Genomic DNA, 15922 nt, shown 5'->3' with positions numbered 1-15922 from the left:
TGGTGTTTTTCTTTTCAGGCACCCGATTGTACCGTAATCAGAAGCCTGGGGGAAGCCCTCTCACACGCATCTGTCAAGTACTGATAGCTTCTTTTAGGAAGTATAGGATTGAAGTTCCGGCTGACAAATCGCTCTTGTATGAATGCAAGGATGCTGAGTCTGCAATCAAAGGAAGCCGCAAGCTTGAGCATACTGAAGATCTTGGGTAAAATCCAATCACGAGCTATTCTCCTCATTGATCGTTATGCAATGACAACATATGCATTGTTGTTATGAAATACGTAGAAAGCCGAATAGGACTTTCACGGAGAACTGAGTTTTTCCTGTGTCTAATGCAGGTTCTTTGACAAGGCTGCAGTTGAAACGCAATCAGACCACATGAAAGGCTCAGTGGATCCATGGAGACTTTGCACAGTGACGCAAGTGGAGGAGCTAAAAGCCATTATACGACTGCTTCCCGTATGGGCCACGGGTATAATTTTTGCCACTGTATACGGTCAAATGAGCACCTTGTTTGTGTTACAAGGCTTGACAATGGATGCTCAGGTGGGGAAAACCGGCTTCGAGATTCCAGCAGCGTCCCTAGGCATTTTTGACACCCTCAGTGTGATATTTTGGGTTCCCATTTACGACAGAATCATCGTCCCTGTTGCCAGAAAGTTCACAGGCCACAAAAACGGTCTTACTCAACTCCAACGAATGGGGACCGGCCTCTTCATCTCTATTTTCTCCATGCTCTCTGCAGGGATTCTCGAGCTGATTAGGCTCAGATATGTGAGAAGGCACAACTACTACGACCTCAAGGTAATACCAATGTCAATTTTCTGGCAGGTTCCTCAGTATTTCATCATCGGATGTGCAGAAGTGTTCATGTTCATTGGTCAGCTGGAGTTCTTCTATGAGCAAGCTCCCGATGCCATGAGAAGCTTGTGCTCTGCTCTTCAGCTCACCACGGTCGCTCTTGGGAGCTACTTGAGTACTTTGCTTGTGACTATAGTCACCAGAATTAGTACCCGGAATGGGAAGCTCGGATGGATACCGGATAATCTCAACTATGGTCACCTCCATTACTTCTACTGGCTCTTGGCCGTGCTGAGCGTGCTGAATCTGGGGGTGTTTCTTCTGGTGGCAAAGTGGTACACTTACAAAAAGCCACTTGGAACTCTTCGCTGATGGAAAGATTAGGACTGATCAGTCTGTATATCGCATACAAGCAGATGTTAATGGCTACCATACGCGTAATTTGATTCGTGAAACTGTAAAAAGCACTGCATTAGACTCTCCACGTTGTGCTTATGTCATGTGATCACCTGAAAGGGAATCTCTGTCAAATATTATGAATCATTTAAATATATGTTTGCTAAGTTAGTGTGCTTCTTGTTGGATGCTTTCGGCCATTTTGAACTTGTGCAGGAATGGACCGTAATACACATACTTTTTCATTATTCGCCATAAGTACAATAACACATTCAGATGCATGTACAAAAATATTTACAGATAATAAATTTTTAGTTTTTTACTAATTTTTTTTATGGCCAGCATTTACTTATTGCTTTGTATTTAAATAAAGGAAAATGAACATAATGCTTTTGAAATATAACGAGAGAGAAAACAAAAGATAAAAAGATCATATTGTAAGACAAAAATAAATAAATTCAAAAGATAAAATATTATAAAATCGTGAATGAAAGAGAGGAAATAATAAAAATTAAATAAATAAATAGTTAATTAAAATTTTAGTTTTTTTAATTGCAGATAGTGAGAATATGAAAGTTAGAAATAGCAGAATATGGGAGTTGAAGGATGAAGCACGCAAAAAAAAAAAAAAAAAAAAGAATTACAAACTAAGACAAACTCTTCCCTCTGCAATAACTAAACGAGTATAAATTTTTGTTATAAATTTAGAGGAATTCTAAATTTATTACCCTATCATTCCTAATAGAATATAAAAAAATGTTATATATATTTCTTTCAAATTACTTTCTTATTCTTTCTAAAATTTCTTCTACAAAATGCAATACATGGTGGTATTTATAGACCAACAAAATTGTGGTTACAAAATACATCATGGAGGATACAAAATGGTATAACATAATGGATATTAAAATTGAATTGCAAGAGCTATATGCATTCATATATACATATTATATATAATACTCCCCTTGATTGCATACTTCTTTATCATATACATCCTGCCTCGTTAAAAATCTTGCTTGGAATAATCCAATGGGATAAAAACCAAGACTAAGGAAAAGAGTACAGTTGTATAATCTCTCCCTCAATTTAAGCAGATATCTTTTAGGTGTCGCATGACAATATTACGTACGAGTTGTTTGAACAAATATGCTAAGTTTGGACTTGATGAAATTTGTTTTAGATCAACTTTGCCTTCCACTTGAAGCTTGTGAGTGGAGAAAAATTTTGGTGATATGTGTTTGATTCTGTCGCCTTTAATATAACCATTCTTGATTTGGGCGATGCATGCCGCATTATCTTCATATGTTGCTGTTGGACTTTTCTCGATTGATTCTAGTCCACTTGATTCACGAAAAACATAATGTATTAGTGATTTAAGCCATGCACATCCACACCTAGCCTCATATAATGCAATTAATTTTGCATGATTTGATGAGGTGATTACCAAAGTCTGTTTGGTTGAACGCCATGAAATAGCAGTTCCACCATACATGCATACATATTCAGATTGGGATATAGCTTTATGTGGATCAGATAAATACCCCACATTTGAATAACCAACTAATTTGGTTGTTTTGGCATCATCATGCAGTTCAAAATATAGTCCCACAGTTGTTCAATTACTGATAAACTGATTAAAAATCTAAGTGTGGTTGCATCCACTACAGGGGAATATGTTTTAGTATAATCAATTCCGGGCTTTTGAGTAAAGCCTTGGGCCACGAGTCTAGCTTTGTACCTTACAACTTTATTTCGTTTATTTGTCTTTCGTATAAACACCCACTTATAGCTAACTGGTTTTACACCTTTTGGTGTTGGAGTTATAGGTCCAAATACTTCTAGCTTATTTAGCGAGTCTGACTCATCTTGTATGGCCTTTTTCCAACTTTTTCAATCATTTCGATGTCTACATTCCTCTATAGCTTGAGAATCATTTTCATCTTCATCCATGATTTTGACGGCTATAGAATAGACAAAAATATAATTTATTTCAATTTCTTTTCGATACCAACCTAAACTGTTATGAGCATAATTAATAGACATCTCATAACTGTCCTTGAGATCTTGCTCATTACTTTTAGAGTCTCAGATAAAACCGCTTCATAGATTTTATCCTTAGAGACGATACTAGCGGTCACATTAGAATCGTGATTAATTGAGACGATATGTTCCTTTCTCATTCGAGGATTTGCATCTTTAGAGCCAAAGTGGTCTACCACGCTTCCGGCGTATTTGTCACTCAGATGCCTTTGATTGAGTACTAATTGATTCAGGGACTTCTAAACGAGCTGGAACATTTTCAGCTGGAATATGTGATTTTGTGACCTTTTTGGTATCTATTAAAACTTTTGGTAACCTGTTTGCAACACTTTGCAAATGTATGATCTGTTGAACTTCAAGTTTACTATCATTTGTCTGTGGATCTATAAAAGACATAGATGTTGTATTCCACGCAATATCTTTCCTTTAATCTCCTTATCTACTCCTCCTAATACTGGGAATATTGTCTCATCAAATTGACAATCCAAGTACCTAATAGTGAATTGATCACTGGTCATTGGTTCAAGGTACTCAATAATTGAGGGAGACTCAAAACCAAAGTAAATTCCCAGTCTCCTTTGTGGCCCCATTTTAGTTCGTTGAGGAGGGGGTATCGGGACATACACCGCACAACCAAACACCTTTATATAAAAAATATATGGTTCTCTTCCGGAGACCAATTGTGATGGAGAAAATTTATGATAAGTGGTAGGTCTAAGACGAATTAGAGTTGTTGCATGCAAAATTGCATGCCCCATGCTGATGAAGGCAATTTTGACCTCATCAATAAGGGTCTCGCTATTAATTGTAATCGCTTAATTAACGATTTTGCCAGGCCGTTTTGAGTATGTACATGAGCAATTGGATACTCTACAATTATCCCAATCGATTGACAATAATCATTGAAGGATTTAGAAGTAAATTCTCCCACATTATCTAACCTTATCCTTTTAATAGGATAATCAGGAAAATAAGCTCTTAGTTTAATAATTTGGGTTAACAGTCTTGCAAAAGCAAAATTTCATATAACAAGCTTACATGTGACCAACGTGTTGATGTGTCAATCACCACCATAAAATATTTAAATGGCCCATATGATGGTGTTATTGACCCGCATATGTCTCCTTGAATTCGTTCAAGAAACATAGGAGATTCTATATTTACTTTTGTTATTGATAGCTGTGTAATTAATTTTCCAAGAGAACAAGTTGAACATATAAAATCACCTTTAACAAGGAACTTCAAGTCCTTTAGTTGGTGTCCATGTGAATTTTCAATGATCCTATACATCTTTTTTTTACCTGGATGGTCAAGTTTATCATGCCACAAAGTAAAAATACTTTGATCAACTAATTTTGGGTTAGTGATACTATGTGTTTCAACGGAGCTTATCAATGTGCCATATAAACCAGAAGTATATGTTCTCATTCTTTCTAAAACTTGTTTCTGGCCAATTTTATATGTTGTAAGGTACAGATATTCGATACCATTTTCATTCATGGTTTCAATATGAAAAACTATTTTGTCAAATATCTTTAAAACTTAATAAGTTCCTTTGTGATTTACTAAAATATAAGGCATCAGTAATATGTAAACTTATTTTACTAAAATATAAGGCATCATTAATATGTAAACTTGTCCCTTCAGGTAACAAAATAGTAGCTCTTCTGGAGCCTTCAATAAGATTACTAAGTCCTGAAATAGTATTCACATTTGTTCTTGTCATTAACAAGTTTGAGAAAAAAATTTTGTTTCTCAGAATTGTATGCATAGTGGCACTATCAACAAGACAATGCTCCTTGTCATTGAGATTTGTAATGGCTTGATCCATTCTATATAAATGAAATAGACATATAATAAGTAAAAGAAAAACTTCATTCATAAAATATAAAAATATTACAATATAAAAGAAATACTCTAAAAATGAAAGTAAACATAACTGAATAATAGAAACATACTAATAACATATGAGATAAATAATCAACAAGCATGTTCAAATCCTCAGTAATGTCACCAAACTGTAAGGGCAACTCAGGGAGATCTTTATCGTCATTTTCAATAGACTGAAAAAAATATGATGCATCCATGTGGGTATTATCTGACATTCCAGCCTCAACAAAATTAGGCTGAATTTCTTTACCCTTTGCTTTCACAGAAGCCTAGTATAATTTGACTAAATGTTGTGCCGTACGACAGGTACCGAACCAATGTACGGACATCCCACATCTATGGCGAAGATTTTTATTTGTAGTTTTCTCTTGTTGATTCTTTGCCTTGTTTCCATTGTTATTCTGAATATTGGGATTAATCCATATATTATGATGATTTAACATGACCATTACCATGCCTACGACCACTACCACGACCGCTACGACCACGTCCATAAGAATGGCCCCGTGGCGAGCTCTAGTATCGACCATGCCCTATTCGTGAAGAAGTAACATTTGCTTCAGGCAATGCCACTAAATTTTCAGGAAGTGGTTTGGAACCAGTGGGTCAGGTGTGATGGTTATTCAACAAAAGCTCCTTGTAGCTTAGCAAGTGGCCCAATCTACATCACAAAATGCCTTTAGACCAAGATCACGATTAGAAGAAAAGAACAAACCTGTTGATGGGCTGCCTTTCAGGTACTTTACAAGGTGCATTGCAGCCTCCCAATGATGCTGGCATTAGTGTTGTATATGTTGACTTAATTGTTGAGTTGCATAGCAAATGTCAAGGTGTGTAAAGCCCAAGTAAAGGAGTCTTACAATGAGTTTTCTGTACCTAGATGCATCTTATAAGCACCCCTTACTTCCAAAAACAGTTTGCAGCCTGCAGGCAAGGGGTTAGTGGTGGCTTTGCTATTTGAGAGCCCTATATCTTTGATAATATCCAATATGTACTGATTTTGTGATATGATCATCCCTTGTGTAGAATGAGCTATCTCCAGCCCCAGAAAATAAGTAGCAAGCCCTAAGTCCTTAATGGTAAAGAGATCATTCAAGTATCTTTTAACTTCCATGATAAGTTCATCTGTGGGTGCAGTAACAAGTATGTCATCAACATAAACTAAAAGTGCAATTAAATAAGAATCATTTTGTTTAATGAATAGGCAATGATCAAGAGCTGATTGTAAGAAGTCATTTTCAGTTTTTTTGTCAGTAAATTCTTGGTTCCATTGCCTTGAAGCCTGCTATAAACCATACAATGACTTCTTAAGTTTGAATACCTTACCTGTAGGAATTTGATAACCATCTGGTGGATCCATATAAATCTCCTCATCCAATACTCCATGTAGGAAAGCGTTATTTACATCTAAGTGATGTAAATTCCACCTTCTTGCTGCTGATACTCTTAGAAACAATCTTACAGTGACTGCCTTTGCCACAAGTGCAAAACAGTCACTGTAGTCCTCACCCTCAATTTGGCTATACCCCTTTTCCACTAGCCTTGCCTTACACCTCTCCAAGGAACCATCAGTCCTCAATTTTATTTTATATATCCACTTACAGCCTACACAATTCTTACCTGGAGGTCGAGGTACAATTTCCCAAATTTTATTTTTATCCAAAGCATTGATCTCTTGTTTCATTGCCTCCTTCCACTCTGGTTTGCCTTGTGCTTCATGGAAGTTCCTTGGTTCCTACACAGAGGATAGACTCTCCACGAAGCATGTATACTTATGTGTTAGTAAGAAATCAGTAGATGAGGTTATATCCTTGGAATTGTTACATATGAAGTCATTCATCCATATTGGTTTTACAGATGTCCAAGTGGACCTTCTAAGTGTCACAGGCCTATCCTCCTGTATGTTGCTTGTTTCAGTACTCTGCTCTTCTTGTTCAGATTCCATTTCTTTATATTCCCCCTTTGGAATGACATTGGGAAGTGGACATATGGTCTCAGAGTCTGATAGATGAGAAAAAGGGAAAGATTTTTCATGAAATATCACATATCTAGTGATGTATAGTTTCTTAGTCTCTAGATCCATTACTTTATATCCCTTCATCCATGTGCATATCCTAAGGATATGCATTTTGTTGCTCTAGGTCAAACTTCCTTTTAAAAGGCAATATGTTTGTGGCAAAGCACAAGCAATCAAATACTTTCATGTGAAAATAATTAGGGGCCCTTTTGTATAGTAGTTCATAGGGAGTTTTCCATTGTAATGTTTGTGTTGGGAGTCTATTAATTATGCAAGTGGCAGCCAATAGTGCCTCAGTCCAGAACCTTTGTGGTACACTTGCTTGGAACATCAATGATCTATCCACTTGAAGGACGTGTTGGTGTTTCATTTCAATCTTGCCATTTTGTTGAGGAGTATATATGCATGACTTTTGGTGAACAAAGCCTTTATTTTTAAAGAAGGTTTGACAACTTTCATTAGTGAATTCAGTGCCATTATCAGTCCTTATTTGTTTAATTCTGGACTCAAATTGAGTGTACACTAAATTATAGAATTGTTCCAATTTTGCTTGAGCCTGAGACTTATGAATCATAATGTATGTCCAGGTAGCTCTGTTGTAATCATCAACAGTGGTCATACCAGAGTGCACTTCCCTTTGCTTTTCCGCTCGTTGTACCATGCAGTATGCCTTCCCTACTGTGGGGAGTGGATCCATCAAAAGTACCTGGTTCCTAACATGATCATATATGTCGCTTAATCCCATCAAGAATTGCATCAACTGGTTTGATGCAATTCTTTCAAACATCTTCTTGCTAACCCCACAAGTGCATAGAGGCAAAGGATAATGTGTTGCCCTCTCCATTTTCTTGTAGCTCACTCTATATCCATTGGCCAGTTTCGGCTTGGCCAATTAAAGCGAATATCGAGTGGATTTCCACCCAATGTAATAAAAATCGTCGATATTTTAAATTTATTGCAATTTTTCACAATATAATGAGAAAAAATAAAAATACTTATAAAAACACAATAGTTTTAATTTATCACAATTATTACTTATTTATCACCAGATATGTCAATATTTTGCCAAAATATTATCTCATTTTTAAATGCAGAATACATTCTCGGTTAAAAAGCAAATTCTTTGTCCTCTACCTCTAGGACAAATATGATGATTAATTTGACAACTCATAAGTCACAAAAAACATAAAATAATCAAGGAAAATGAAATTTTGAAAAGTCAAATCTTTCAAATTTATCCAATCTTAACCTTTTTAAATTTAAAACTTCGGATTAAATCACCTAAAAATTTTAACTAATATTGGTTTTAAGTAAATTACAACAACCTCTCATGAGATTTGACGTAATTATAAATACCCTCTTATTATTTAAAAATTTACTATTATACCCCTAATTGTAATGTTCGTTTAACAATTAACCCAATCCATTTGATTTCCATTCATACTTTATGGTGAACTGACCAAAATATCATTGTGGATTAAAATTTATATTTTTATTTATTTTTTTTATTGAGTAAGTGGATAATTTTTTTTTGTAATTTTTAAAATTTTTTCATCCATCTTGTTCGATTTTTTATAATTTTTTAATTTTAAAGACAAAGTTGACAATCTCGTACCTCAATCCAAGGATTACATAATTTTATAAAAAATCAAAGGTATTTATAATTTTCAAATAATGAGGGGGTATTCGTAATTATGCAAAACCTCATGAGTATATATATATATATAATTTCCACCATTGCACTTTTTTTCTGTTTAAAAAAAATATTTTGCAACTTACATTCACTCTTTCTTATTAGCATTTTGACGTTTCTTCATGCAATGAAGCTATATAATTAGATATAATTTATTATTAAATAAAATATTGGAATTTTAATTTGGTCTATAGACTCTATATTATGAAAATTATAATATATACGCTATAATAATTTGGTTTGTTGCATGTAGTGGTGGTTCGATTTAGAAAAATGAAACTATTGTATAATTGATCGACACTAAATTGCCCATTTCTATTAATTATAATTCAGAATAACACATAAATCAATTTTTTTTATATATATTCAACTTTTTAGAAAATAAAAAATAAATAATTTCAATAAAATAATATATCAATAAATTTTACCCCATTTATTCTTGAATAATACTTCAAATTTTGTTCACTTGATGATACTTTTTCGTTTGCTTTCGTATCATACATGAATAAAATTTAAATTATGAATTATTAGTGATGTCGAATAATTATTTATTATGTGATTTGTCACTTTGCTAGGTCGCATTTCGAGCGTGACTTGGCGCGAGTGGTAGATTAAACGTGTAATGGAGCATTCTTTTGTTAGGTTGCATTTCATTTTTCTTTTGTCATCTTCTGCCATCAGTACGGCAACAAGTTGGGCATTTTCTTAACCGGCAATAGGAAAGAAAGAAAATAGAAAATCGAAGGGGATTTTCTTCATGTAAAACCGTTGAGAATTTCGTAACCAAGTAAGTTTCCAAAGAGTACCTTTTAATTTTGAAATATAATTCGGAGTATTTGATTATTTTCGTGGCGCCTAACGGTGTTCTTGTTGTATGATTTATCTGCGATATTGTGAATGCCTCAAATTTAGGGCAGAAAGTTTTGATTGATTATTGTTTTTTCTCTATGTGCGATTGCCAACTCTCATCTTGATTGGATTTTCCACATGAATTCGGACTTGGGTTTTGCTTCTATTTTGCTTGGCTTTCGTTTCAGTTCCTACTGATGATTACTGGTTTCGAATTCCTGGTTCTTGGTGCGGCTTATCTGAACTCTTGATACATGCATCCGCTCTCCCCCTGGCTAGGTTGCTCGTTGTTGGGCAACATTCGAGTTGTGATGTAGAGAATTTTTCTACATAAATCTCGACATATAAGCATAAACGGGTGGTGCTATAACCTATTTTTATTATTCTTACTTATTTTGCCTGGTTGCAACCTAAGTTACAAGGAACTCGCCAAGGAAATGAAGCATGCTGTTGGGGTGTTGCTGGTGCGTTTTAGAGGCTGCGGTTCCTGCCTTTATAAAAGGGATCAAAAGAAATCTATATGGTTAGAAACTTTGATAGTTGTGCCTACGTTTGAGGTTTAGTTGTCCATCCACCAGCTAGACCTATGTTTTATTAACCTTATGTCTTTCCTTTTACTTGCTAGGAAAGTCTACCTAGACTTGTTGACGCACTTGTTTAAAATCTTAAAAGGAAAGCCAAGAAGAAGTAGTATTTGATTTTGGTAATGGTTTATTTGCATAACAGTGAGCCATCGATGTGAATTGAAATTGTTGGAGTCACAATGAGGCATCTTTGTGAATCAAAATTGTTGGAGAGTCATAGTGATGCACGGGCACAGTTGCTGAATGAGGAATTGGTAGTCTAGTAGTTTGGTCACTTTTAACTGCGGAGTAGGTTTCTTAAGTGAATTATCAGTGAGGTCCCATTTGCTCAGAAAGCACTTATTTTGAAGAGGTGTAAGACTGCTCCACTTTATCCTCCATCATAGCAAAGACATATAATTAGTGTAAGACTGCCCCACTTTATCCTCCACCGTAGCAAAGACATATAATTAGTGTAAGACTGCTGCTCATGAAGAATGTGTTGTGTGTTCTAAAACATATCTGGCACTGTTTACACGTTGCTTGGAATATTCAGGTGAATTGAAGGGAAATGAAAGATTACCATGATATGAGCAAATGATGGGGTTAAAAACCTAGCTTGAAGGATATGAGCTCTGTAGCAAGAAAGAATACTTTTTGGTCAATTAATGAGTGTAATCATGTTATTTTGCTACTTTTAATGATATCTCAGTATATTAATACTAGATTGATAATTGATCTATTTATTATCATATTTGTTTTGTTTAAAATTCTTTGTGAGTTAAAATGTTATTGATTTGCTTATTATTATTATTTTTATTCTAGTTGATTCTTTGAGAATTCATATGAAATTGTTTGATTAATTTATTTTTCGTGAATCGATTATATGCCACATCAATTCTTAGTGAATTCACGCAATAAATTCGTTTGGTAATTATCTTTAAGGTCTATTAATTCTTAGTGAATTTAATCAACTTATTAGTTCTTCGTGAATCAATTATTTTTTTGTAAGTTAATTAATTCTTACTGAATTTACATTAGTTAATTTTTAGTGAATTAATCATCTCACTTAATTCTTGGTGAACCACTGTGTAGCTATTAATTAACTTGTTTAACTTATTATTGGCCTGATTAGTTCTTAGTGAATTAATTATCTTAAATTATTTTTAGGGAATTTATTGTATTAGTTGATTTTTACTAAACTAATTGATTAAATTTTTTTAGTGAATTAATTGTTGGACAATTTCTAGCGAAATTATTGCGTTAATAATTCTTATTGAGTTAATTCCTTCATATATCATTTTATGGATTATCCATGCAAATTATGTATATGGCATTTATTATTTTTCATGATATGTTTGTGATAAATAATTTGTTGATATGCATGCATCTGTGGCTGCTTATGTTTGTGTAAACATGTTATGTGATGTATCTTTTCCCAAAATGAATATTTTTGAAAAAATGTTTTGGCAAGCGACATCATTTGTTTTGATATTTCACACTAGGTCAAATGTAGTACGCTTTATTGAGATGCCACATTCACTTTCACTACATTTGAGACACGATTAAATGAGAAGGGATATAGTTCTCCCGTTTATATCCATTCGCATTGTTGACTTGCTGAGATGTATCTTAGGCTCATCTTAGGATTTATTATGTGACACTCGTATCTATAATTTTAAATATTATGTGTCATCCTTAAATAACTGGGCCGATTGTCAAACAAGTATAGTTGATAATCATGAATCACAAGCACTGAGATGAATCAAGTTGGATGTTGTGAGCATGAGGCTAACGAGGGACTAGATCCTTGATTCGGTGTATTGAAAATTGATTTGGGGCATGGGTTATTACTTCATCTGTTTAGTGGCCTATGATGATGTGGTGGTAACTTAATATGGGTTTGTCCGGTTACATACTCTATTTCACGTATGAAAAGAGATGGTGATTGTTATTTTGAGAAGTATGAAGTCATTCTCAATGTGGATAAAAGTGAGAGATGTTGGATTTTTATCCATAGTTAGAAATAAGGGTAAATATAACTTTGGTCCTTAAATATGCCATTTATCCAGATCTGGCCCCTAATCATTAAACTTAGTCCCTCAAGTTTAAGGATTTCATCAAGTTTGGTCCTTCTGTTCAAAATCCGTTAATTTTAACTGATTTGTTAAAAAGAAAATAAATGCTATAGAATGGAGTGGAACCCATACCTTCAATTTCACTTGTAAAAGGACTCACCAATCCACCAAATCTCTTCCATGGCCTTCCAATAACCCAAATTTTACTTATCATGGTGAATTTCTCCCACATAGGATGAATTAGTCCAAACCTCCGTAAAAAATACAAATAAATAATTTTTTTTTCACGAACCCAAGCAGCCACGCAAACTAAGAGCCAAGTGGGAGTGAAAATAAGGAGAAGAAACAAAATAAGTAATAAATATTTTTATTGTGATGAACTAATTTTGAATTATATTTTAATTGATGTTTAAAATATTTTTGAGATTGTCTTAGTGTATTTGATGACTGATTTTATGTATTTGTTTATGAATTTTTATGTATTTTTATATATTATAATTTATGACATTGTTTGGTGTTTGTGTTATTTTGATTGGTTAAATATATAGGAATTTTTTGGAATTTGATATGGTTATTAGAATAATTAATTTTGGTTGATTTTGAGATTTTTCAGTATGGTTTTGACATTTTTTTAACATTTTTCAATTTATTATATAAGTAATATTTAATTTAGTAAAACAACTCAATATAAGTTTGGTGTGATGGTGAGGCCACTAATTTGTTAAGGTGAACTTGTGGGTTTGATTCTATTACAGCACATTTATGGTTCCCTTTTTTTTTTTTTTTTAACAAATTCATTAAAATTAACGGATTCTTAATGGAAGGACCAAAGTTGATGAAATTTCTAAACTCGAGAGACAAAATTTGATGAGGAGAAAATATGAGGGACCAAATCTGGATAAGTGGCATATATGAGGGACCAAAAGTTAATAATTATATGATTGGGTCACTCTTATCATTAGCTGTTGGATGGATATTGACTGAGTGTATCTTATCATTTAGTCGATAAGATGATAGGGTCGAAAAGATAATTTAATGTGGGTTACAAGTCTGTATAGCTTCACTATAAATAGGGAAGCACAAACTCAAGTGAAACATTAGTTGTGGCATTCCTTGAGTCACATAGATAATATAGAATGTCTTACACCTCAAAATATTAGTAGTTGTCTAATGGAGAACCACCAAATAACTTCAAGGATTTAGAGTTTGGACATTGAAAAAGACATTGATTGCCTCCTCTTGACGGACAAAGAATCAAAGGAGTGAAGAGGGGTTAGATCCATTCTCTAATATGAGACATATTAGAAGATGGAGTCCATTCGTAATTCAAGCTATACAAGATCCAAGTGTTTCTTTAGTTCTAGATATTGCAGTAGATTTACAAAGTGATTGTATTTAATTCTGATATCTGACATGGTTTTTGGTTATTAGTCTATCAAGTTGTATTCGGAGTTGTTGGTCATATGGGATTAGGATAGATCATGCATTTCTGTTTGATAATTGTGCATCATGTATTTTCTTGATAATCACTTCTCGTAGTAGCACGTGATAAATGGTGGTTTGGTTTTGTTGACTGTCCCAATTTTAGCTTTATCAACAATAGCAAGTTATAGATATTTTTTTGTCATTAACAATGTATGGTGAAATATTAGACAAGAAGAAGATATCATCAATTTCTTTCATATTGCATTTTCCATAAAGATCTGTAATCTAGCCACACACGGGAACTCTGTCTGTTTATTGGGATTTTGAAATGTATTCTAGCATTAATTTCAGGAACATCTAATAATGACTAGTTAAATTATTTGTCATCAACTACTTGCGTTCTAGTACATTCTGAGATCTACAAATTCCTTGATACTTTAAATTAATATGATTAGACAGAAAAACAAAAGTGAAACTACTTTGTTTTCACTCTGTTATCAGTTCCTTTTCTCTGTAGATATCTCTGTAATTATAAACTTGATACAGTTCTTTGCATGTATCAATTCGCCAAATACAGGCATCTGCTGACTACATTTTATTTTTAGTTTCTCCTTGTTTTTCAGCACCAAGCTCACCAGTTCGCTTTGTGGCAATTTATGCAGAATTTTTCTTTGAACTGTCTTGGAAACACTTTCGAATTTTGAATGCACCCTGTAGCATCTTGGCAAGTAGTTGAAATATTGACGTATGAAATTGTTAAAACAATCGGATATTCAGAGCATTGAAAAGCAAAAGCCAACAGACTGGTTCTCCTTCATTATTGATGATTGCGTTAGATTAGTAGTTCCAGTTGGACCTCGATTCCAGGTTGATGTGCCATCATGGTCTCTTCCACCTTCCAAGACTGGCCTAGCTGTCGGTGATAGTGAGTCCGACAATTCAAAGTGGTTAGGCACTCAAATTTGGCCAGTCAAAGGAAGAAACCGAAAAGTTGATTTCACTTTGGCTGGAAAAGGGAGACCTGAGACTTGTGAATGTCCATTCCAGGGATCGGTAGAATGTGTGAGATGGCACATCTTTAATAAAAAATTCCAGTTACAGATTGATCTTGGCCCTGCCTTTTGGAAATGGAAGTTTGATAGCATGGGCGAGGATGTTTCAAAGCAATGGAATTCAGAGGAACAAAAGAAATTTGAATCTATTGTGAAAACAAATTCAATGTTACAGGGTAGAAATTTTATAAAGTCTGCCTTAGAATGTTTTCCCTGCCAGACAAGAGAGAGCATTGTGAGCTACTATCTAAATGTATATCTTCCAAGGCGAATCAGGGCTCAGACAAGGTTAGGTGGTTTGAATGTCGACACAGATGATGATAGTGAGGGAATACCACCTCTCAAGGGGTCCCGTAAAAGGTTTCAAGCTTACAGTTTAACTTCAACCAATCCTAAACATGTAAAGACGACGTATCTGAGAGCCTGCCGGTGACGTCGCAATCCTCGCAAGAGAACTTGCTGAAAAACATTTTGTGGAGAAACTTCTCGGTTGGACTTTTTGCAGCGAAGGGTGGACATGCGCCAACAGGTTTTTTCCTAATACAATTGCTTTGCTTTTCGTCTACAAAAATTTACTACTTGCCTGTCAAAGTTAGTCTCATAGATGTTTCTTCCCAAGTTTATTTTGGAAATTTTATTGATATCTCAAAGATTCAGGTCAGCGTTTGGGCATCTATAAGTGGCTCTCCTTATAATGCTTACTTCAAGGGTGTTTGCAAACACTTATTTTTAGCGCTCATCAACTTATTCTTGAAAATAAGTTGAAAAAAGTGTTTTTGTTTTATAGTTTATGCTTTTGAACTACTTAAATTAAGTTGTTTTAAGCCAAAAGTTATAAGTAATTTCATACCAACTTTTGCAATTTATTCTTAAAATTTGAAGTATTATATTATTTTCTCTAACACTTCAAGTTCAACTTTTTCCTTATTTTTTTTTAATTTTTGTTTTGAAACGTTCCTAACTTTTTCTGTTGCTTAACATTCAAATTTATTTAATACTTGCTCCCCCACAAGAGCGGAAGAGTAGAAGTTATTGCAAACACTCGTTAAGTGGAAGATATTGAGACTCCAAGATTTTATGGTTATTAGGTCTTAATGTAGCACCCCCTACTCACTATA

General features: G+C 34.1%; 2 protein-coding genes across 3 annotated transcripts in view; both read left to right on the top strand.

The window, feature by feature from the left end:
- LOC105164216 (protein NRT1/ PTR FAMILY 8.1-like) overlaps positions 1-1474 on the top strand; it is a gene marked incomplete in the record, with an annotated part of 3702 nt that extends 2228 nt beyond the window's left edge. Inside the window, 2 exon segments of the mRNA XM_020694513.1 lie at positions 1-205; positions 339-1474. Coding sequence (XP_020550172.1) covers positions 1-205; positions 339-1173 — 1040 coding nt within the window.
- On the top strand, positions 9476-15888 carry LOC105164005 (AT-rich interactive domain-containing protein 2-like). 2 transcript variants are annotated; one of them, XM_011082543.2, is made up of 2 exons: positions 9476-9624; positions 14415-15888. In XM_011082543.2, the coding sequence occupies exon 2, from the start codon at positions 14500-14502 to the stop codon at positions 15235-15237; it is 738 nt and encodes a 245-aa protein (XP_011080845.1). In that variant the 5' UTR covers positions 9476-9624; positions 14415-14499; the 3' UTR covers positions 15238-15888. The 2 variants fall into 2 exon arrangements, with proteins under 2 accessions (XP_011080845.1, XP_011080846.1); XM_011082544.2 differs by having other exon boundaries at positions 14358-15888.

This window comes from Sesamum indicum, linkage group LG6 (genome assembly GCF_000512975.1).
Source record: "Sesamum indicum cultivar Zhongzhi No. 13 linkage group LG6, S_indicum_v1.0, whole genome shotgun sequence".
Classification (NCBI taxonomy): Eukaryota; Viridiplantae; Streptophyta; class Magnoliopsida; order Lamiales; family Pedaliaceae; genus Sesamum; species Sesamum indicum.
This window is presented reverse-complemented; position numbering and strand designations above follow the sequence as displayed.

Bases quoted from the DNA above. Each gene is read 5' to 3' on its own strand.
- LOC105164005 (XM_011082543.2), top strand. From the start codon at position 14,500: ATGAAATTGTTAAAACAATCGGATATTCAGAGCATTGAAAAGCAAAAG.